Source organism: Manacus candei, unplaced genomic scaffold, assembly GCF_025592945.1.
Source record: "Manacus candei isolate 608988 ecotype Guabito, Panama unplaced genomic scaffold, ASM2559294v1 h1tg000025l, whole genome shotgun sequence".
Lineage (NCBI taxonomy): Eukaryota > Metazoa > Chordata > Aves > Passeriformes > Pipridae > Manacus > Manacus candei.
The window spans coordinates 6,075,674-6,099,986 of NW_026138073.1; the positions used below are offsets into that span (position 1 = coordinate 6,075,674).

A 24,313-nucleotide genomic window follows, 5' to 3' on the forward strand; every position below is an offset into this window, starting at 1 on the left:
GGGGAGGAGGCAGGAAGGCTCCTGTGTCTGGGACCATTGGCTCACATGCCTTATAACCTCATTTCTGAAGATGAAATCCCAGAGCAGACCCATTGGTATTTTGACCCAATTATGGATTTTGTTTTGATTTTTTTTTTTTGGTTGGTTGGTTTTGTTTTGTTTCCTTTCTAGCACATTTATGGTGCTGGGGGATTGCAGTGTTAACATTTTCTCTTCAGAGAAGAGGCTTGACTTGAAGTGAAATCACTGATTGATTCCCTTTTTTTTTTTGTGCCCTCCCCCTTTTCCCCTTGAAGTCAAGAACCACTTCAAAGGCTCAGATGTGTTGGTGCCAGATGCCACGCAGTTATTGTGAGAAGAATTTGAAATATAATTGAAAACAAACCTTTGTTCAGCCAGGCAGATCTGGCTGTGGGCTTTCACTCACGACAGTGATGGGTGCTCAGCCTCTTCTGCTGCATTTAATGTCTACACACTTGTCATGGCAGATGAACTGCCCGTGAATTTACATCTGGTAAACGTTTGCAAAATCTGGAAAGTGCGTATTTTAGGGAGGTTTTTTCCTACCTAGGAACCCGCACTGACGTTCCAAAGTTGCCAGCATATTTGTGGAATTCCTTGCAGTAATAAAACACATCAGATTGGTCTCAGTAGCCTGATTTTCAATAGGGATACTCCAAGTCCAGGTTTCTCAGCTTGGCAAGCAGAGCTGTCCCGCTTCCTTTTAAGACTTGTCTCTTCTGTGGGATATAAGGATACTGTTTAATGCAATATCGAAAACATTTGTAAAAGCACGGATGATATAGATGTCAGCACTCATTTTACTTGTACTTGCTGTGAAAGCAGAGGTTGGGGTAGGTAGCTGTAGTCCAGCTCAGTTCTCTTGGTGAAGTCCACGAGCCTGGAGGCTTCTGAAGGAACCCAGCAAACCTTTGTACATAGCAGCCCTCGCTTGCCTGGTGCTGAGTGTGAGCTGTTGTTTTCACACCCCATGGGATTCCATTTCCAAACGTGGTACGTGGTTGCAAGGTGCACAGTGTATTTGTGGTTCCCGTTTCTTGGAGTTCTTTCCTGCATAAATTTAGAAGAGTGTACTAGATCTGTCTTGGATCATAGAATTTGAGCTATTCCTGTGCACCTTAACCCAGAGTATTGCCCTGGGACTCGTGTACCACCCCACGTTCTGTGTTGTGCACCTGCCTGGCATGACCACCTGGACAGCACTTTGTCCCTCCTTGCTCCAGATACCTGGATTGGGCCCTCTTTTGTGCTGGGATAATGGTCTGAGACCTCCTAAAACAGTAGAGTGTGGTGGAGGTAACTGGCTCCCTTGTGGAGGTTACTCCTGCAGCCTAACGTGGACAAAGGGGTCCCTCTGACATTTAATAGGTTCTTTAGCTGCTATTAGGTTACTGGATTTGGTGTTTCTTGTCTTTTTAATTTGCCTCCCCTACCAAAAACACTAGCCTCACTGCCTATGGTTGCCTGTCTGTTGTTTATTATCTCTGCTACACTGTGGTTAGTGCTCACACATGATATTTCTTTGGTTTCAGTACAGACTGAGCGGGTTGTCCGCCACTGGATCCAAAAAATGTAAACTATTTATAAATGAAAAATACTCTCCAGTTTGAAACACAGTTTGAAAGTGCTGTGTTGTCCCCTCTCCCTCCAGCATGTGCACATTTGTCTGCTCTCCTGTAATCCCACTGATGTAAGTCCAGATTTGTAACAATTTATGGGACTGGGGGCCATCTGGAGAAATTTTCATGGGACCTTGTGCTCATGGGAGGAGAACACAAAGCAATAGTGATAAAAAAGTAATGGAAAAATGTTACTTGGCTGTGCTGCATTCGGCACAGATACGGGCCCAAACTGAGATAAACCTTCCTTCAGAGTTCAGGGATTCTTGATTTTGATTTTCCAGTTGGGCTCATCTCCATCATAAGCAACTTTTGGAAAAACTGGGACGAAAACTTATTACTGTGGCTTAAAATGACCTGGAACTACCAGAGTGCTTTTTTTAGTACTCCTTACAATTAAACTCTGTTTGTTCTGTTTTGAGCATGTACTTAGTTTTATATTGAACTAAGTGCCTATGTTTAGTCTCCTAGGGAAGAAAAATAAGACAGGATTTAATAATATATTATGGGAGGCTGAGGTAATTTTTCTGTGCCTGTTTGGAAAGCAGGGCAGGAGGTGATGCTGGGTGGGCCAGGAGGGGATAGGCTGGACCAGAGGCTGAAATGGTCAAGCCCAGGGGCAGGAGAAGAGGAGACTGTGAAGGAAATACAGGGTGTTTAATTGAGGAGCTTGTTAGCCAGCAGCTGATGGACTGTTTTTTGTAGAGAACTACAGGGAACTTGAACTGACTTGGTTTCCTGGTTGAAATGAGTGTTGCTCAGTGATGGAGCTGGTAGGAGTGAGGGGTGTGGGGAGTGGAGCCGTTCAGAAAGTGCTCCCAAAAGACCAGAAATTATTTTGATCTATGGTAACATGGTTTTCCATGCAACCACGATGATGGTAAATGAGGCAGGACTGTCCTGCTTCCTGCTCAAATCTGGAAGATTAGAGGATAGCTGAAAAAACAGGTGGGATTTTTTGGAAGACCGTTCACAGCATCCCATTGAACCATCATTCAAATGCAAATAGTGGAAACTTTCTCATCGGGGTTGAGGCAGCCTTTGCCATGTAGCTACAGTTAGTCATTCTGTAAATGGTGCAAAAATTCAGTAGTGTAACTGCTGCATCGAGAAGTAAAGCATGAGTGGAAATTCAGTATAGTTTCCAGGTTTTCTGTGGACACTAGTGGCATTGATGGTGATAATTCCTTGTTCTGTAAAACCCAATTGGTGGGAATATTGTTTTTTAATTTTGACTGTTTAGGAGCACCTAAACACATTTGCACTTCTGTCCTGCACAAGACAGCACTTGCTGGAAAAGGCTGTTGCAGCCTGGCTGGGCCTGTGGAATGAAGCCTTTAATGTACTGATTGCATATTAATGAACAGCCAGGCAGGCGGGAAGGTGCCAAAAAGCAGCGAGTGAGAAAGCCAACAATATCAGCGCGAACTTTGCTCTCTAGAAAGTGTGAAGTGATGTTGGTGAAAGGAGTTTATTGCACAAGTGGAACACTGTGGTCCTCTTTGATGCCCAAATTTCTGTGCTAGTAAACCGAGGAAGAATAATTGGCTGGTGGAGCTCGGTGGGTTCCTGTTAACCCCTTCTGCACCCCTCGAAATGTTCCCCACTCTCCAGTGTGTTTTGGCGGTGTTGGGTGCTTGCTCTGAAGTGTTTGACATGCTGTGTCTGACGTATGGAGCTGTAACACCTCTCAGAACACATGGGGTTACCATCCACATCTGGTTTGTATCACCTTCAGTGGGTTTTATTGCAGGCTGTAGTGCTCCATCTGCACCCTTTCCCTTGCCCAGTTCTGTCCTGCAATCTCAGCCTGGAAAAAGCTACAAAATGGGCTGGTGTGTGAAATAATTAATATAATGGCTACTGATAGCAGTGTGCTTTGCCTGGTATTTGGCAGAAATTGGATATCTTGGCCCTTGCTTCTTCATTAGCCAGGTTTCCTAATCCCAAGCTCATTACCAAGTCCCTGGGATGTGGGTTTTTTTTCAGGGGAGGAACCGGCAGCCGCTGTGTGGTGGTTTGTCAATCACCTTGATTATGTCTTTGTTCCGTGCTCCCTCCAGGAATGTGCAGCATTCAGCGTGGGGGCTTGGGTGCACTGTGCAGCCCGTGACTTTTCCATCAGGAACATTGGGAGTATTTCAGATGATCTCTCAAATATTTTTGAAATTTTTGTATTGGCCCTGAGCCAATTTTTGCTTGTCTCTGATGCATAAAGTGGGTTTGAAAAAAATGTTGTTTCTCCCTCTCCCCTCATTTAAACATTTCAGGAATGTCAAGTCTTGTCAGCCTTAGCTTTGCTGGGGGAAAAAAAATCCCTTGAGGAGCTTGGGGGGTGGTGTGTGTTTTATATGTGATCCCAAAACCCTGAGGGGAAAGTACGTGAGGGAGGGAAAGAGCAGGTCATTAACAAAAGCTTCCTTTATCCCAGACTTTAATGAGGCATTGCCATTAAATAGTAGCAACCACACAAATTCAGCCAACCTGACTTGGTTCCCTAATGTTCAGCCCCTTGGTTTATCTTGTGCTCTCAGTTTGCTGGTTCCCTGCTATAGCCCTTGCAGGGATTTCAAAGGCAGGTAAACCCCAAATCTGTAACATAAACTTGTTTGGTAACATGGACAAGATTCCTCATGGAATTTTTCTTCTGCAGTTACTCATACTCTCCAGTAATCTGCATGAAAATGGGCACAAGAAGTCTGGTTTCCTGACAATTTTTGTCCCTAGGGCTGACTAAGATTTTGATTTCTGCAGTGTTCCCATTATCTGTGTTGTGTTTTAGCATCGCCCTCCTTCCCCACACTGACTGTCCTTGGTGTATTTTGGGGGTGTGTGGGGCTGCCTCTTTGCCACAGCACTGGGACCAGGTGATCCCAAGCCAAGGGTGGGGGATGTGCATCTCTCTCCACTTCCTACCCCTTCTTCTGCATTCTTGCAGGAGCTCATTGACCCTTCTCAGCCCTCTGGTCTCGTCCTGGTTTTAGACTATTTGTGATGAAGACATGTCCACAGCCTTGTCTTCTTTTGGGAGTGCAGCTGCAAGTCTCACCCATTCCTCAGTTTTTTGTGATAAATGGAGTGATTTGTTGCCTGTAGTGTATTTATCCTCATTTGGTGAAGTAAGGGAGATGGACGCTTGGGGTTTCACAGAGCCCGTGTCCTGTTTCCTAGGCTGTCTTTCATGGAAGACTGCAGTGGATACCTGCCCCCCAGCTTTCTTTCTGGTTTACCCAATGCAGGGGGGTCTGTGTGCTTTATCACCATCACCACCACCCCCCCATGGATGCTTTTGAGGGGCTGTTGGAGGTGGTGGGGATCGTGCTGAGCTCTGAGCTGACAGTTCACCTCAGCCCTGTGCCAGCTGCTCAGCTGGACTTTGGAGCCGAGCTCTGGATGGGGCAAGGGGAAATCCCAACGAAGGAGGAAATGTTTGTTTAATTCCTGACGTAGCACAAGGTTCAGAGTGAGCAGATTGTGAAACAGTGTGGATGGAGCAGGGAATTGCTTTGCCTGTGGTTTGCAGATAACACGTGTGGGGCAGGCAGCCGACATGGGGCTGGGGAGAAAGACAGCGAGGTTTATTTGTTTGTGTGGTTTGTTTTTAATTTAAGTAACCTTCATGATTCCTTACTTATAAAGGCCTCCTCTTATTGTTTGGCCTGAAATACAGGCTGTGCTCCAGCTTTTACGATTGGGATTAATTTTTTAAGATGGGCACAGGCAGGGGGGCAGGCAGAGTGAGCCCCCCGTGTTTGCGTTTCCTCTGCTGTTGTGGGGCTTCAGCTTCTCTACGTGCCTAGCTGGGGCCTGCTGCCCTTGCAGCTCTGGTGCTATAAATGAGGCAGCAATGTGTTCCCAGCTGGAAAAGGGCCGGATAATTGCTCTGGGCAGGTTTATGGTGGGGAGGTGTGAAGTGCCTGCTGTCTGTCTGCCCCCCCTGGGAGCTTGTCTGCAGATGGGCTGGGAAGTCAGTGGCTGGGAAGGTGGTGTGGGAGAAGGGATGTTTCCTCATGTGGGGTCAGGGGAACTGGTTAGGGGAAAAAGCAGTGGTGTTAACTATTTCTGGAATCATGGAATCATAGAAATCCTAAAGGCTTGGGTCAGAAGGGACCTTAAGTCATCTAGTTCCAACCCCCCTGGCAGGAAAACTCAGGGTTCCATCCATAGGATCATCTCTTCTCCAGAAGGATGCATGTCATGAGGTGTGGGGCTCTGGTGCCATTGCCCAGTGAGAGCACTCACTTGGAGAATCAAGCCATGCTGGGATTTCAGAGTGCATCTCTGAATTTCACACTGCATTTGACTTATTAAGGAGGGGGGGGAAAAAGTGTCCAAGGAGCCATTTGCAGACTTCTCATAAATATCCCACAGATATCACAGCAAAGTGCAGAGACCATGGAAGCTGGTTGGGCATACCAGAAACTTTATGAAATAGTTGGATTTGATCAACACTTAATCACATTCAGGCTGCTTGGCTCAGTCTCACCCGCACTCTCCCCATCCCAGAGGAGACAGGGGGGTGCAGGAGTTGACTTCGTGCCCCTGCTGTCAACTGCATGTGTCTGTGAGGTGGCTGATGGCACATGAGGACATCTGTCAGTGCCCACGGTAAAATTTCACAGGTGTTTGGTGCCATAGCAAGAGAGCAGTGGGGCTGCACCAGGTTTCTGATGTCCCTTCAGGTCTGGGGCTGTAAATGGAATGCTCTCTGCCCTCCTTCACGGTGGTGTGTGAAGATTGCAGAGGGCTTTTGCAGGCAGCCTTGCAGAGCTTCTCTGAAGTGTCTGGTTCAGGTGCTATTGTGGTAAGGCTGTATTTGATGCTGTCCCATCTGTTGCTGATGCACAGGAGCTGCAGACAAGCCACCTCATTGCCTGCTGCTCCATTGGCCAAATTGGCCTGTTGGTGAGCGTAGGACAGTGGCAGCTGAAGGTGGAGGAATGTTCTCACTGAATACAATGCCCTTAGTTTTATTTGTCAATAAATATTTTGGGTGTATGCTGTCCTAAAACCCCTTGCTAATGCTTCCCGTTTGTCCTCATGTGAATGCCTTCCCTCCTTGCTCCTGGCTGTCCAGGCTTACAGTGTTTCCTTTGGTTCAGAGGAGCTCTGGCTCTGCAGACACACACACGTTTACACACACACATTTCTCTTCACCCAAGTCCTTCGCAGCCTGGAGTTGCACTGCTCATGTGGGCCAGCGTCCGGTTTAAAGCACAGGAGAGATACTTGTTTTGGTTCTTTGTGCTAAAAACCAGCTTGCTTTTCCCGTAGAAGAACTAAACAGAAAACTTCAGACGTGGGTAGGAGTTTCCAGTCAATTTCATGAAGTTATTAGTAAATAGAAATGGAACACTTTCAGCAGCAGCAACATTTCTAAAAAGTTTACCTACAAGTAGTTTATTGATTTAGCAAATAGGTGGATAACACAGGCCCGGAGGTGTATGATGGTTAATGTGTAACCATTAAATAGACTTATTTGGGCACTTTTTATGTGTTCTCATAGCAATTAAAGCTTATAAACCTGTGGAGAGTGTTTTTATGTGGAGTAAAATGAGAACCTTTATCCCAGAGAAGGTGTTCATGGAAAAGGTACGGTTTTATGTAATTGTGTTCATGTGACTTGACGTAAGCGTTGGGCTGCAGGAAAAGGAACGACCTACTAGAGCTGATTCCCAAGGCTGATTGCAGTATTCCTGTGTATTGGCTTTCCTCCCAGGGGCTGATTCAGTATATCGAATTGAGTGTCATTCCATGGGGGGGGGCATTTTATTGTGAACCTCCCTTGCTCTAGACAGATTTTTTTGGCTCTCTCCGCTATGGGTGTGTGTTTTGTGTGTCTTGGAGCAACTTTGGTGGTGGTGTCAAGTTTGCTGAAAAAAAGAGCCTGAAATGGTTTCCTGCTGGCTAATGTGTTGGAGCAGTAAATGTGTTCTGTAGCTCTTGAGAAGCTCTGTCCTGGTTAAAGCAATTAATACACAGGACCCAAGCTTTGTGGGGATGTGGAAAAGCCTTGGTTTCTTCTCCTTAGTGTTTTTCTTCCCCATATGGTGTATTTAATGGAAAGTGAAGACTGAGTGAGATGTTGGGGATTCAGTAGATGTGTGTGCATATGTATATTACATATATAAAAAGCTGTAGCTCCGCCTTTCTGACAGAAGGAAATGAAGTCTGAAACCCAGACTTGTTTCCGGTATTTGCAGCAGCACCTTCTCCACACTGGAGCGTGTGGATGTTGGGGGAGAGAGGATGGGAGGGCAGCCTGGCTCAGTTTGTGGAATTGTGATTGCAGAGTTCCAGGCAAATATTGACACCAGATTTCTTGGCAGACCTGCTGTTCCTGAGGTGCCTTGGGAGTGTAAGATCCTTCACTGGCTCTTGTAAGATCCTTCACTGGCTCTTGCTGCTGCACAAAGCAGCCCCTCCTGGGGTGGTGGAGGTGGTGAGTAAAGGGAGAAAAGCTCAGTGAGTGTTAGTGGTGGAGCTGAGAAATATGATGCTAAAGGGAGTTTCACCCACAAATACTGTGGGATCACATTATGGGATTTCTAACAAATGGATGGATGGATGGTCTGACAGATGTGGAGAGGGATGGGACACCTTTGATATGTCTGCACTGCCACTCTGGTACAGGTCCAAGTGCAGGGCATGCAGGCATCTGCTCTGCTCTTCTCTTTGCACCACATCTTATAAAAAAAATAAAACCCAACTGCCAGGCACAGAAAGGGAAAATTGGAAAATGCTGTTTTCCATCAGCAGTTGGCTGCCTGGGCTTTATACTGTGGCAAGGGTGAGCATGTGTGAGATAACCTGCTCTCTCTGCTGCAGTTCTAGAGGATACACCAGAGGATTGTTAACATCAGCCAGATACCCCTGCAGTACAGCTTTGTAGCATGGTCTGGACAAAAGATTAAATCAGGCAGTCATTTGTACAGCGTTATTTCCTATACAACACTCTGGAGAAAGTTCAGTATCACTTAGTTAACTTTTGCAGAGCCATTTCCTGTAGGTTTTGTTAGAGAAAAGCAAGATTATGTGTTTCCAGTTGCAGTAGAGTTATTTTCCCCTATAAAATGCACTGCAATTTATTTTTATGCAATTTTCATTGGTTTGCAGAAGACTTTGGAGGGGGGAACTTGTGTGTTTGGAAGATCTGGAAAGATTTTTATTTCATACCTTACTTGCTGTGACAAATTGAGGAAAATGTGTTTTTGAATGTGGTGTTGCTGCAGTCTGGCCAGGCTGGGAACGGGGAGCGCTCCCACAGTGCCGCGGTCGGTGGCCTGTCTGACCCAGGGTCCTGCCTCTGGCAGTGCCTGGTTTTAGGAAGAACTGAGAAACCTGTACAGCTCACAGCCAAGGTGTGACATGCCTGAAGGAGAGAAAACTATCTGTTCTCTGTGGCTGCACAGTTGTGGTGACTTGCATGGGTGTTCCTTTGTCTCATCAGTCACGTGATGTGCTGTTACCCTCTGGTCTCCTCAGGCTTGTCCCCTTTCATCTCCCCCATGACTCCTCTTCTGGGGTGTCTTGGGTTCTCCACCGTGGTTCACCTCAGGATTTCTTCATCTTTTGCATGTGAAGTGCTACCTTTGTTTTCCCTCATTGCTGTTGCTTAGAGCAGCAATGCTTTCCACGAGCCCTAAGAATTCATTCTCTGACTCCCTTGAAATGGTGACACTGCTTATTATTCTCTTCATAGAGATTAATTTATCTACTCTCAAAAGGACATGGTTTGAGTTCTCTAAAGCAGTGCGTACACCTGTGGCCCTCCATGTGCAATAACAAACCCTGGGAGCACCTTTTGCATTCATGTTTTCCAAATAATTGTGTTTTGGAGCGCGAGGCCTTGGTGTGAAGCCAAGGAGCCCTTGGCCCTGTGAGAGGTGCAGTGTGAGTAGTGAATGGTGAGCCCCTGGCACAGTGCCTGGGCTTGCAAGGACCACTCGGAAGAGTGAGAGGGTATTTCTGTTCCTGGCTGAACTGTAGTGTTAGCTTTTCTATTTTCAGGTGGCCACCCATGTGGAGTTTCATTATGGGACTTTTTTTTTAATGTTTTTAGAGGCCATTAGGCAGTTTTAAGATGGGATCTACTTTGGATTATGCCCAAGTGAAGTGGGCTCAAAGCAAGAGGGAAGGATCTGTCTGCCTTTTAATATCCCCCTCCAGAATCTGTTGTTTGATGCAGCATCTGTTCAGATTAAGGGGTTCCCTGTCCTTCGAGCTGGGACTGGAGCTCCCCTGGCACATACAGATCTTCTGGTGGGCAGAAACTAAGATAGTTATAACAAAAAAAATCTGATCTCAAGTGCCAAGTGGAGCAGTATAATTCCAGTAATAACAGTTGAATGAAGAAGAAATTAGTTTATCCAAATACCTTCTGAATCCAGCAATTTTGTAAGAGTTCTTAATTGTTTCCCATAGCAAAAGAATAGGGTAATGTTCTCCTTTCCATCCCTTTAGAACATGGAAAGGATGAAAATCTATAGAGGAGAGAGTTTGTTCTTTGATTTAACCTTCAACATCTACCTTCCCTTTGAATTAGCTGTGATGCTTTTAGCTGAGAAAATGTGCAAATCCGAGGGAGTTCACTGAATAATAAATCAAGGTGTCCATCCAACAAAGTACATCATAGCCCTTTGAAGTAGATGAAAAAATACTTTCCTGATCTGAAGGATAATGGTGTGCTCAGCTTTGGCGCCTGACTGATGCTAATGCAGGGTTTGAGCACAGCTCAAGTGACCCCCAAGACGGAGCGTGCGGAGCAGGAGCAAGTGTGGGCTCATGGGCAGCTGCTTCACCTGGAGCCCTATTTGCCCAGGACTCCTGAAAGGTTAAGAGACCTGAAGAGCAAAAAACTGCAGCCACTGCAAATAGTCATTGTCTTTAAATCCTGCAAAGTCCCGAGATATCAGACCTGGGAAGATTAAGCTCATTTGAAGCGCTTTCTAAAATTTATTGGCTGGAACTCCTTTTGAGACTTTCTGCAGTCTGAGTTGCACTAATACAGAAGTCTGGCTTTGTAAGTGCAAGGAGCTGCAAAATAGCACCAATAAAAACTGTAAAGCTCTCAAAGATTTTTAAAATAGTGCTTCTGTAAAAGACGTGACATTATATGTTGGGGCAGAGTGTAATAAAAATTTTTTACTAGCGCTCTTCACTACTCAGTCATAAACTGTACAACTGTCCCAAACTCTCCTGATAAAGCTTTTCTAGCTGTATACATCACTGTAATTGTATTGCCTCATGCATATGTGGATGTGTACATATTTGTGTTTATAACTGCCAATGTGTCTGTAAATTCACGTAGTGAAAGTCACCTACACGTTTAAGTTAAGTGTGAATATATGTTTTGTGACATTCTACTGTATTTAAGGAACATGAAAGCTGGCACGTTATGGAAAGCAGCAATAGATTAAATTGTTGCCTCAGTAACTTTGTGGTATTTTTTTGGGCAGAGACTTGAGCTTCAGCTCCATCTCCTTTGACATCCTTGCTGGTGTCCTGCTGCTGTCCCAGTGGCAAAAACTAATGCGGGAGTTATGCCAAAAAAGTGTGAATGCTTGTTCTGATAGATGACCCTGAGCTTAACACCGAGGCAGGAATATAGCATTCTAGAGCACATGGATTGTAAGGAAAGAATCTACCATGTCATACAGTATCTGACCTGCTGGTTTCTTCCTGTGTCACACCAGTGCCTCTGATGTGCTGCCTCAGCCTCTTGCTACCCAGAGATGATAATACAGCTGTCTGCCATCGAGTGATAGACTGTGATAAAGTGAGGGTAGAGGAAGCCATCTCTGCTGTTCTCGGGGCATGTGCAGAGAAACAAGTTTATTGAGGAAAATAGCTTTGCTTAGGACCTAAAATAGGGAGTAAATTAACTTGAAAGTCTTTTCTGGCTTTTCATTGTCAAGTGAAAGATAGTTTCATGCTATATTGATTTGCTTTGTTTTGTGGCAAATGCATTATATATAGCTTGGCTTTTATTTCTCTTGATCTAGGTGGAAATGGTTTCTTTTAAATGCAGCCTTTCCATCTTGAAGGTCAATTAAACCAGGTTGGAGGTCAGATAAAATAAAAGGGACAGAACATTTGCTTCTTCTTGTATCTATTTCTGTAACGTTACCAGTGCATGTGGTTTTATTTCTAGCATTTTGTTCCTGGGGCTTCCTCTAAGACTGAACAAACTGAATCAGTTGGATGCAGTACAGCTTCCAATTTAGGGTTAGAAATGCATTAAATTGCTTGGTGCTTTGTTGGCAATATAGAAGTGCTTGGAATGGAAGTGCATTGTGATTGGACATTGATTACTTGAAAGGAAAGAGGGTGGATACTTGTGTAAACCACACACCTCCAGCCAGGATGACCACCTTAGGTTTTTTTTAGCTTAAAATCTGCAGGTTTTGCCCTTTAAAATGCTGTTCTTATTACAAAGAAGAACTATTTTTAAACTGGAAAGGGAGAACTGTCTGCCATGTGTTTCTCACACCTCTGGGGGATTAGAGCTGGCCTGCAACAGGCAGCACTGCCAGCCATGGACTGCCCTCTGGGTAACGAGTCCTTTAGATGATGCTTTGAGGTTATGTACATCATTCTTTTCCACACACAAGGGCTTTGGATTTGGCCAAACTCTCACTTTCAGCCCACGGCATTGGAAAGTGCTTGGGAACGTCCTTGGTCTGATAGATTTTAAACTTGAGTAAGTTCATGGTGGGCATAGTAAGGAGACCAGTGTTGTAATTCCACTTGGACTGTTCCTGGGATCAGAGAGGGATTTATTTCCACTGTTGTCTGTGAGACCAGAGTTATTGCTGCCAGGTGGGAATGGTGGAGCAGAGCCAGGAGGGTGACCACTACCTCTGTCCTGGCAGGTATAGCTGAATTGGCTGCTTGGACTCTGGTCCATTGGTTTGTTAAAGTTTGCAGCACATCTAATGAGATACACTGACTTTAAGCTCTATTTGCTGAGATTTTTCTTGGATGATGATACAGCAGATGCACTGGGTGGCTTACGAGGAGCAGCCACGAGTGAAACAGCAGTGTAACGTGGCCAGCCAGATGGAGAACAAGACAACAGTGGTTCTTTCTGGGAAATGTCTTTAGGAATGCTTATGTACCATCATCATGAGAGCAGGGAGGTGCTGCAGCCCCTCTCTGCAGGTGGGAAAAGCATGATCAAGTGCAGGAGAAGCAGGAGCTAGTGGGTGAGCCCCCATGCCTGAGCAGGAAAAATCTGAGCGCTGTTTTACCAAGACTATCCCCCCAGCTTTTTGCCTGACTAGCTTTTGTGCCACTTCCCAGCAAGCAGGTTTTTTTGGGGGGGGGGAGATCAGTCCTTCCCAATTAGCTGTTAATGAGAAGAAGCAGGACAGAGTGAAACGCTGGGCAAACACAGTGGGAGTGCATTCCTGCCCTCTCCCCACCATTAATGATGGACTGGGCTGGGCAAGGCCATGCCCAGCTGTGCCACTGGACCAGGCAGGGCCAAGCCTCACTCACTGTGGGCTCTGCAAAGGGATGATTCCAGGTGTGGGCTGAAACTTTTGTCATCAAGGCCTGGTGGTCTCCCATCCCAGTGTGCAGGGTGTGCACACATGGTGCTGCTGGTTAATCGCACCAAAGTCTTGTGCCTGGTTGTGTATTTACTAAATTAATATTTCTGATAAACAGTGGTGTTGGAGTAGTGGAAAAAATGTTGTTTTGGCTAGTTAAGCACTCTGAGCCTACCAGAAATGCTTGCAGACATGATTGAAACCACTTGGATCCCCAAGGAGAGCAGAATGCACTGCAGTTCTGTGTTCTAGGAGAAAACTTATCTTAAAATATGGATTATTGAATAATTGACCTTGGAAGCTTTCTAAAATCGTGGATACTTCTGAACAGTGTTCAAGGAATTTCTGAATTCTCCTTCTCTCTGCGCTCAACTTGTAACCCGCAGCTGGATTGTGCAAAGTCATGTAGTGGGAGGGCTCAGTTGCCAGCACTCAGGCGTTGCTGTGGGTCTTGCCAAACATTTGAAAAAGCCAAAGGTTTAACATGGTTTATCTGCTGTGAGTACTTGTGAAAAATTGCACAACATTCAGATGAAAATATTTGCTTTGCAGAAGGAGCCATTTTTGAAACTGTAAATAGCACTTATTGCTTATTTATCAATGTAGCTCTTGTTATTAGTTAAAGGAGGTTTAGCAGTTCTAAGGTAGACATGTATAGTAAATTATATAGTTGTTAATCTTCAATAAATTGGTTTAATATGTTGAATACACAGTGGGAAACCTTAATTGAAAATGTTAGTAAAGAAGTCATGGCCTTTATTGATTTACTGAAGAAACACAATGGTGATGGAAGCAGGAGCAATTTGTTTTATATTTTGTTTATGAGCTGGGCTATCCAGCCATTGCTTCAGTGGTTTAAGGCACAGAGTACTTTGCCTTGTTGGATGCAAAATCACCAAAAAAAATTTTCTATCAAATTATAGAAAGGTGAGTTTGCTTGTATGCAGTGGAGCAAACAACTTGCAGGGGTTTGGTTTTAGGATATGTCTTTCTCATGACAGTAGTCAGCACTTTAATTAAAGCAATAAAATCTATGGGTGTCTGGGCAGATGAAGGGTGGAGTTTTATTTGCGGGTTAAAAAAAACCTTCCACATCCTGCTTTTCCTTCCAACTTCTTACCTGTCACAGGTGGTAAAGCAGGATTGCTTTATGTGAAATTAAATACAGTTATTTTTATTTAGATGTCCATGCCTCCTTTGAAATGTGTTTTTGCTTTGATGCAATCCTTGGAGCTGATGGCTCAGTGTGTTTTGGAGAGGATCAGTCTCCTTCAGGCAGTGCAGCTTAATAGGAGAAGCAAATAAAGTGAAAAATTGCTGCAATTAAATACTGCCTGCTCTAACCCTTGCAGGATCCCCTATTCCCTACACACAATACTGCCTTTGACTGGGCTGCCTTGTTGGGAGCAGAGGAACGTGCAGTCCTGACGGGAGGGTTTGTAGCCTCAGTGACTGTGGGCTGTGCCTGCTCGTGGTGTTCTTTTCAGAGGCAGAGAAGGTGTTGTTGAATACCTGGTCATTCCTGCTTCCTTTGCCCTGCCATCTTCTGTTGGTTTGAGTCCCAAACTCACTGCTGGGAAGGGCTGTCAATGTCCCCAGGAAAGAGAAGGGCTGTAAATGCTCTTTTTGGAATGTGGAGCAGTTGAAATACTGAGAACTCTTGTTGAGTGGGCCAGGATCAAGCCCTGGTGAAATGAGAATCCTCATGTCTCTTCTGGTGCTGCAGAGGGATAGCAAAAGGTCCATAAACACCTGAGTTACCCAAGTGCTTTGTACATATGTTGTGGAGTATTTGCATATATGTATGATTATGTAGATTAAGTTGAATATAATTTTTCTGTCTTAAAATAGGGGTGTTCAGAGGAGATGATATTTCAAGAAAAAGAAGAAAAGCAGACAAGAACTCCTGTTTTGCTAAGGTTATTAAAATAGGAGGAAACGAGATCCTAGGTTTTGTCAAAGCACATTTGTGTAAATCAAACAGGACCTAAAATAAGGTGACACTGCCCTGTTGAAAGAGACAAACAAGGCTGTAAAAGTTCCTTGGTGCAGATGTGGAAGCCCCAGCAGCAGTGTAGTGTTACCCAGTGCTCCTGCGAAGGACTCCTGCCTTTCCTTAGACACCAGGAGTGTTGTTGCTCTCCTGTGCTGCCTGTTGGAGCCTGGGAGTCGACAATAATGGAAATATTTACATTTACAGCCTTGTGTGAACAGACCAGCTGTGGTGGGTGCTCACCAGGCTTATATGTGCAGGCACCTCTACGTGCCAGAAGTGTGGTCTGTGCGTGGTGAAAGAGCTGTGAGCACAGAGTGACAGAGCAAGGAGAAGGGACAGGGCTCAAAATGTACCCCCGAAAGTTACCTAAAGGTAAGATAATTCCTGAATTCCTTGAGCCATATCAACCACATGCTAAATTAAATTGTAGTGAGGCATAATGCTTCTCATTGATGTGGTTTTAATTAGTATTCTTTGCATTAATGGCCCCATGCATCTGCTGGAATCGGCATGGTACCGACTCTTGGGGAATCATGCTGCAGGAATTTCCTTTAGACGGTATCGTTGGTCATGACTGAGAGTGATTCATGGTGCAGTTTTCTTGGTGTCTGGATGACCTCTCAAAGTTTGTCTTCACTGTCAAATTAGCTCATATTATGGCTTGAGGGTTGCCCTTAAGTTGACTCCCTTCTGCACATAAAGCCCCTTATATGAGCAGGCTATTAACCCAAGCTAATATGATGCTGCTGCTGCTAATTTGAACAAGGACATAAGTAAAGCCTGAGTGAGTACATTTGCTGAGCTGCTAACAGAACCTCTCAGTGGTGAGGCACAGCTTCACCCTCGTGGGTGCCCTGTGTCCTCCCTGTGTCTGTAGAGCCTCCTTCTCTCCAAAGCACTTAGAGCAGCCATCTGGGACATTCCCCTCTGTGGTGCCCGGTGTTTTGTTGCTCTTCCCTCCTTTTGGGAGGTAACTGATGCTTGGTGTGAGATGTTTCTGTGCTCTATTTCAAGAGTCTCTTGTAAGCTGGATGCTTTGCCCAGGCAGGCAGCACACTGTAGTTAGGGTACACTGTAAAAGAAATCACAAGGGGCTCAGTTTGGGGTGGAGTGGCTGGAAAGATGCCTGGCTGAAAAGGACCTGGGAGTGCTGGTCAGCAGCCGCTGAACATGAGCCAGTGTGTGCCCAGTGGCCAAGAAGGCCAGTGGCATCCTGTGGCCAGCAGGACCAGGGCAGTAGTGATTGCCCCCTGTGCTGGGCACTGGTGAGGCTGCACCTCAAATCCAGGGTTTGGTTTTGGGCTTCTCACTACAAGACACACACTGAGGTGTGTGTCCGGGAAATGTGTCCAGGAATGTGTCCAGGGAAAATACAGTGGAGTTGGGGAAGGGTCTGGAGCACAAGTATGAGGAGGAGCAACTGAGGAAGCTGGGGTTCCTTAGCCTGGAGAAAAGGAGGCTCAGGGGAGACCTTATCCTCTCTGCAGCTACCTGGTGGTGGGAGGGTGTAGCCAGGGTGGGGGTTGGTCTCTTCTCCCAGATAAGAAGCAATAGGGCAAGAGGAAATGGCTGGGAGGTTTAGGTTGGATATAAAATTGTTTTCACTTGGAAGATAGTCAGGCATTGCAACAGGCTGCCCAGGGAAGTGGTGGAATCACCATTCCTACAAATGTTCAAAAAACATGTGGATGTGGCAACTGGGGACGTGGTTTACTGGTGGATGTGGTAGTGCTGGGTAAATGGACTTGATGATCTTGGAGGTCTTTTCCAACCTCAGCAGTTCTGTGATTCCAGGTATTGCTCAGCAGTGAGTGGGAGATCATGCTTGAGGCTGAACTGCAAGACAGTGTGGGTGCAGAGCCCTTCAGTGCAAAACATGTATTATTTCTGTTCTGTATCCTTCCTGGGGAAGGAACTGTGGGCCTGTTATGCTGCATTTGGGAGCAGTAAAATGGGAGGTGAGGGTGATGAAGGAAGAAAGGGGTGTAAGGATCTGGAGGTTTATATCAGTTGAGCAGGTGGATTCAAAGGAAACCCAGGAATGGTTGTGGTGGGCTGGGTGAGAGATTTCTCCAAGTCGAGGCTTTGACTTCTGGCAGTGCATCAGCCACTTCAAAGGAACCTGCAAGAAATCCTCCAGAAGGTAATTAAGGGCTGCATGTGGTATGTGAAAGCTCTTCCTGACTCTCATCACTGTGATGGCAACTCCGTTTAGTGGTGATTCGTTTTAGGGAGAACTGAAAAATTCCCATTTCAGGGAATTGCCGTGCAGTGCAGATGTGAGCAGCTGGCACTAGAAGCAGGAGCTGTTTGGCTGCTCTTGTCTCATGAGAATAGAATTTGGACTTGTCCTGTGCACAAGAGTAAAAATCTGGACTAAAGCTGCTTCTTTCTGCCTGACAGTCCATACAACTGCCTGCATCCATGAATCTCTTTGATCACGTAATGCTTCAGCTTGTGAGGACTCTGCCATCTCTGGCACCTTCCAAGCTTGTTTAAGAGAAATTCGAGTGTGCTTTCTTCCCTGCACAGCTGTACACTTCTAACATGGGCAACGTGTTCCCACTCTTTTTCCACCCTCTGCCCCTCATCCCCAGGCTAATTCAGCTGCAGCCATGCTTTTCATACCCAATCAAGTGTGCATGGGGCCTCCGTTCCAGCGCTGTAAAGCCATCTACAAACATGTGGGAAGAGGGTGGTGCCTATTCAGTAAGCTGCAGACTAGGCAGCTATCTTTCGACGGATGAGCCAGAGGAATTCCTGTCGCAGGGCTCAATTGTTCTGGGCCCTCGGCTCCCTTTTGTGCAGGAGCAATGAAAAGTTGTGTTATGACAATGGTTGACAAAGTGTTTAAATGAAAGCCACAGTTGGCAGTGGCAGAATTTCAAGCCATCCTCTTTTTCTTCAATGCCTGTCATCAAAAGGTGCAGAAGCGCTTTTGACATAATCTTCTGCACTGACAGATAAATGGTTTTGACGTAAGGGTCGGAAACCTTCACCTCTCTGAACAGAATTCAGCCATCGTCGTGGTGAGCAGAGACCAGGAACCACATATGTCTCTATTCCTTTGCCTGGGGAGACAGCCACCTCTGTTTTCTAAAGAGAGGTGGCTTTCCTTTGCACTGGTCAAGTTCCCAAAGCAGAGCCAAAACCTGTTCATGAACTCCCAGTCTGCCCTGCACTTTGGCCAAGGAGTTAGGATTGGCATCTCATGGTTCAGAGAACTGTCTGATGCTTCCTCACTGGCAAGCAGGACTCTTTCTGTGACAGCATTATTACTTTTAGGAGGTGATTTGAATGCAGGCTACATATCTGGTTATTTAACAAGGCTTTCTTTTCAGTCTCTGCAGTGCTCAGTGATCCACAGTGCCAGTTTCTTAATGCCAGCTGAAGGCAAACACTGCTTTCTTATTTAGAGACTGGAATGGCTGAATAGACAGAACAGGGGCCTTCCCATATTGATTTACCAGGCTCTCAGTTCCTGTTCATGGGCATCTTACTGACAAAAGGGGAAAACCCTGCATTGTTGGATTAGCCAATACAAGGAAGAATTGAAGTATGTAATGGATAAATAATATGCAGAGCACTTCTCATGCCATTAAGTCAGAATAAAGTTAAAAATCCCCCACAAACTCTCGCAGTTCAGTAGAAGCTGATCTGAAAAAAATCCAGCTGAATGTTAAGGGCCACTCAAGTTGTTGCTCTGCTTTATCTTCTCTGCCAGCTGCAGAAGCTTCTGACCTTTGTAGGATGCTTCCCTGAACTCGCAGCCCAGGCTCTTGTCCCAGATTTCTATTGGTTGAATTCTGTTTTCTTTCCACAGTTGCCTTGGAGGGATCAAAATATCCTCCCATGAGTAATTCAGCAGAAACATGTACCCATGCAGAGGAGCAGGCAGAACTCTGGGCAGTCTGTGTGGGTATGCCCACGTTTGGGCTCAGCTTAACCCTGTGTTAGGTGCCAGGAAATGGGCAGGACACACACCAAAGACATGGACTCTTAGGACTGGCATAAAACACTGTAGATGATGCTTTATAAACTGCCACTTTGAAGAGATGCCCAGGACGTGAGATAGCTCAGATGGTTTAGAGGAGTGCTGATTTGGGAAAGGCTTTGGGTGTTGATGGCTCTTTCTTTGAAGAAGACATTTTGGAATACTGATGGCAGAAACATTTGTTCAGTGATACGTTGGGTACTGCGTGGCATCATCCCAAGGGGCTCCTTAAGAAGGAATGCATTCTGTGCTGTGGGAGAGCAGTAAATGTGACAGCTTTCAGCAGTGGGACAGCTGTGCCCCCAGACTTGGCATCTCCACTCAGCTTGGAGAGACCAAACTGGTGGGAATGTTACGGCCCCTGCAGTGCTTCATGCACTGCTGTACATTTGGGACCCACGCTTGGGGTGGGGGAGCATCATGTGCACCCATGACCTCAAGTTTTGAGTTCCCTTCTTTATTTGCATTACTGGAACCCAACCAAGACTGAGGCCTCATTTCATCAGCATCGGGCAAACCAAGACAATACCTACCTCAATTTTATTTACAGTCTAAATAGACAAGACAGACAAAGGGTGGCTGTGGAAACAAAAGCTCCGGAGAGGTGATGTGACATGACCCGGTCACACAGCAGGAGATTAAGAGAGCCAGGAATAGACGGAGGTTTCCTGACTTCCAATGATCTATCTATTGGAGCACGTTTATTCTTTCTCTCACTTAAATGCTGTGACTTGCATGCCAAATAGTGCCTAGTGAGGGAATCTGAGTTCTGGGAAACACATCCTTTGATTGCTAATGCTTAAGGCTAGAAATTCTTGGGTATTTTAATTTAAGTTTTAAAGTACAGCTAGTGTGAGTAATTCAGTAAACTTTATTTTGGCATATCTGTGTAATTTCAAGTCTCCTGCTTATTTTGTACTGACTGTATTTCTAGCTTGCATTTCCCCACTGATTTTGGAATAGTGTATTGTATGTTTGGTGAGGATAGGTGGTGGTTGGGGTGGGTAGAACGGGGAGAACTGAAGACTTGGGCGTAGAAGAAGTCGGAGTTCACCTGCATTTCTGCAACAACCATTGAAAATTCTGTTGCTGAGGCAATGAAATACGGCTGTGCTGTCTGAAGAGCCAGCTACTTGTGCAGTGACTTGGGTGTTCAAATATCTTGAATGGCAGCAACAATAATCAGAAAGTCATTTTGGATGATGTTAAACTGTGGCCGTGAAATCCCTCAATTTACAAAGACCTTTGTTTTTTTCACTTGTGAACTTCTGAGGTTCATATCAATATCACTCAGTTCTTGAGCTCTGGCTAAGCCAGGGATCTGGTCCTTTTGACAAGTGTAGGGATGATCAGTTTGGTGCTTTTGATTCTCGGGGGGTTTTTTTCTTCATAAAATAGCCCCTTAGCCTATTGCAGAGGAATGTGTTGAGGAGAAATACATAACCTTAAGAAATGCAATGGTTGGCTGCAATAAAGGCATAGAAATACATGAAAACAGATGGATTCATGCACGGTCATGTCCACAGTTGTATTTCCCTCTTACAGTTTGTCACTAGTATTCTATGTCGGCTTGGTCTTTATTGTGTTGAGCCTATAGGACGTTACTTGTTGCATTTTCTCTTTTGCCTGTGGATCAGGCAAGGACAAGCTCCAACCTGATCTTGCTGTGTGGTTTTAAAAAAAAAAAAAGTAGTAATGTAATCTGTGGGCAAATTGCACTTTAATTCGTAATTGTGCTATGAATATGGACTTGGCTTTCAAACGCACTCCGAGTTTAAACTGCAGTTTGACTTTTATTTAGATAAATGCCTTTGAGTTCATAGTGAAATGGATATCTGCTGTAGGCTGGTATTGATTTAAAGGTCTCTTGAGTGTTTTAAAAGACAGTAGGGGCTTACAGGACAGCATATTTTAAACCAAGATGCTTGGTTAGGTTTTACACTCCCATATAGCTTCAGTTCTAGATTCTGTTAAGAGCCAGCCTGTGTTGTTGATTTGTAGAGCCTTCTTCCACAGCAGCTGTTGGCAAAAAATTGAACATTTCGGGCAAAGATGCAGGGAGCTGGCTGCTCTGAAATGGGGAACAGCATGATCATGAGAGCTATCAAATGATTCCTTTGTGCAGGGGAACGCTTTGAGGATTTCCCATAAATGCATTATAAGAGGGCAGGTGATCAATATCTGCGTTTTAGCTTGAAGGGGGTGTTGATCGCTTTGTGCTAATCATGCAAAGTTGTTAAGCTTTGTAGTCTTTCAAGTCTTGGTTGTTTGTAAGGTTGCTGTGGGCCCAAGTTTTTCTTTGCATTCCCACAGAGTGCAGTGGGTTGGCACGAGTGGTTCAAGCAGGTGGTTTCCATCAATGCTGTTCTGCCCTTTTTTTGTGTGCCTCAGCTCTTGTGTCATGTAGCTTGGGTTCAGTAGGTGCCTCAGTGACTTAGGTCCTGTTTACCTGTTTGGGTTCCAGACCTGCTTGCATTCTGTGGGCACAGTTTTAAAGCAAGGAAAAACACAAACCAGGGAAGATTGGCTGGTTTTCTAGTCAGACTGGCTTGGTTGTTTGAATAAGCAACTCAGTGTTTGAAGGCTTATCTAAAATCAGGCCATGGATCTTTTGGGTTGTGTTCAGAGGTGCAGTAAGAGGGTGTAACCTCCCTGCAGAGGAGACAGGAGGGATGAATTTTACCCACGGTAATATCCTAGAGCAGGGTGTGGAGCAGAGTAAAATTAAAGAAGGTCCCCCTCACAATTTCCTTACAATTCACTGTGGTTGCTTTTCTGCTACCACCCATCAATTTGCCTCCTCCCTCTTTAGATTACACTCTCACAGAAACATGCCAGCACTGCACAGATCACTTAATTACCACTTGTTACTTTCTGCATCATTAGTCACTAGGTCTTAATTGATCTGTGTTCTCCTGGTTAGTCCCTGGCTGCAGGTTTGACCTGTCTTGTGTGGTGTGCTTGTCTTGGAGGGAAGACTGCTGTTCAGCATGTGGTGCTAAAACAGAGTGTGGCAAAGCTCTTGCTTGTGGTTTTTGGAGTTGGTACTTTATTAGCATTATTTTGGCTGTTTGATGGCCCTAGCAATCCTTGCAGTGTGTTCCTTCCCAAAGTATGGTGAGCTCTGGATGTGTTTCCAATCAGGGATGTCCTGTGAGATGGGTCTGCTCTACCACTGGTCTGTTTTCAGATAATTGAGCACAACCCATTTGCTGTCCATCAGTGAAGTGCTAGAATGTGATAGAGATTTGGGCTGTTGGGTAGCTGGAAGGTGTTGGTTGAGGTTGTTGAGGACCAAAGCATGTACTGCTGCAGGGCTGAAAGCTGTATTCACTGGTTAGAAAAACATTTACTGATATAATATAACCTTGTTAGAAAATGTAGAATATATTTTATGTTTACACATAGTAAGTGTGTAAGTATCTATATGTGCACATTTTGTGTGTAACACACAGTGGTATGAAAAAATACTCCATGTGAATATAGCTATAAAATATTTAGTGGACGGTTTGTTGATTGTTTCAGTTCAGACTTTAATTTGTCAGGAAATATCCTATTCATCTGTGATTAGTTTTGTGGTTGTGAATAACCAATAGTAAAATAATAAATGTAATTGTGTAATATGAAGACAAATTAAAACCACACTAATCTAATGCAAAGGAGGGAAAAGCTCGGGGAGAGCTAGATAATATTTCTGTCATGGAACTAAACTCAGTCTTGTATTCAGCAGGAAAGTGCTGCTCTGCCATTTAAGTTCTCTCTTTTAAAAAACCCCAAACCCTCCCAGTGTAGTCCAGAATAATTAAGATGACTGTGTTTTGCTGAGCGGGGGAATTGCAGTCTGCTGATCCCCCTGTCTTTTTATTTTAACAGAAACCTGAGCTACAACAAGTTGACAGAGATTGATCCTTCTGCCTTTGCAGAGCTGTCGAACCTGCAGGAAGTGTAAGTATTCCTTCAAATGTTTTAATTGTATTTTGCCAGGGCAGCTTGTGAGCCAGAGGGAAATCTTATCTTGTTTCCTAAGACAGCACCTTCCTTTAGCTAACTTGAATGAGGTCTGACTTGGTGTGGAGGGTGTTTTTTTTTCTCCATATTGTACCTGTCCTGTTTTGTTGTTTTTTTTTTTACTAATCAATTAGCAGAACACAACATTCCAATTAAAACAGCAGAGCTGTTATTGGAAATCATTGGAGTTTGCCTCCCTCAGTCTTGTGCAATGCTCCCAGGGAGCAGTTCAACCAACACACCTGAACATACACACAAAGCTCCTTGCTGAAAGGATAACCCTGAAGCAAGGCAGAACAGCCTGGATTGTGATACCTGATGCCAACCTAGCCCAAATCTCCCAGGAAACAAAGGTGTAGTGTAGTGGATAACAAAGCACTTAACTGTGTCTCCTCCTTTCTCAGACATTTGTACTCCTTTTGGAACCAGAACAAATTCTGTTTGAAGTCTGCCAGGAGAGGCTAGAACAGCAGAGCTGTCTTCTGCTCTGGTGGGGAAGAGAAGGAGCTGGTGAAGGTCTCAGTGGCTCTGCCAGACCCCCCCTTGCTGGCAAAATAAACTTTTTTTGGGGGGGAATCGCAGGATTTCCAAGCTCCTGATCTGTGTAGAGGCTCAGCAGTTACACTCACAGAGTCAGCCATTCACAGGGATTCCTGGAGCTCCGATTTTGGGTTTGGAAAAACGAAAGTGACTGAAATTGCAGGCGGTGGGTTGAGGTAATGAGCTCGTGTTTGACTGGTGAATCGCTGGCATACTTGAGGTTTGGACTCTGTTTGAAGAGCTACTGATGCCTCATGGGAAACTGAAAAAACATTTCCTTTCAGAAACAATACTGTGCTCTGTTTGTATCGTGCATTTTCTCTTGTCATCTGTCAGTTTTCATTAAGTTTTGGCTCTGGGGCTCAAAGAGGGGCCAGATCCTGTGATTCTCAAATAGGCAGAAGGTGGAACTCTGCCTGACTGATGCCAGATTGGAGTATGGGGATTATTGTAGCATCTCTCCCCTGACCTGATTGCCCCGGGCTCCCCTGCTTACATTAATAGTAGGGACTTGCTAGGAATCATGACTAAGTTAGGAATATGCATCAGGAGTGACTGCAGTGCTCTGAAATCAGTTCCT

At 45.0% G+C, this 24,313-nt stretch overlaps 1 protein-coding gene across 1 annotated transcript in view; it reads left to right on the forward strand.

Annotated features, from left to right (window-relative positions):
- LRIG1 (leucine rich repeats and immunoglobulin like domains 1) overlaps nucleotides 1-24,313 on the forward strand; it is a 93,230-nt gene that overhangs the window by 14,439 nt on the left and 54,478 nt on the right. Inside the window, exon 2 of the mRNA XM_051788788.1 lies at nucleotides 23,059-23,130. Coding sequence (XP_051644748.1) covers nucleotides 23,059-23,130 — 72 coding nt within the window. The remainder of the gene's footprint in view (nucleotides 1-23,058; nucleotides 23,131-24,313) is intronic.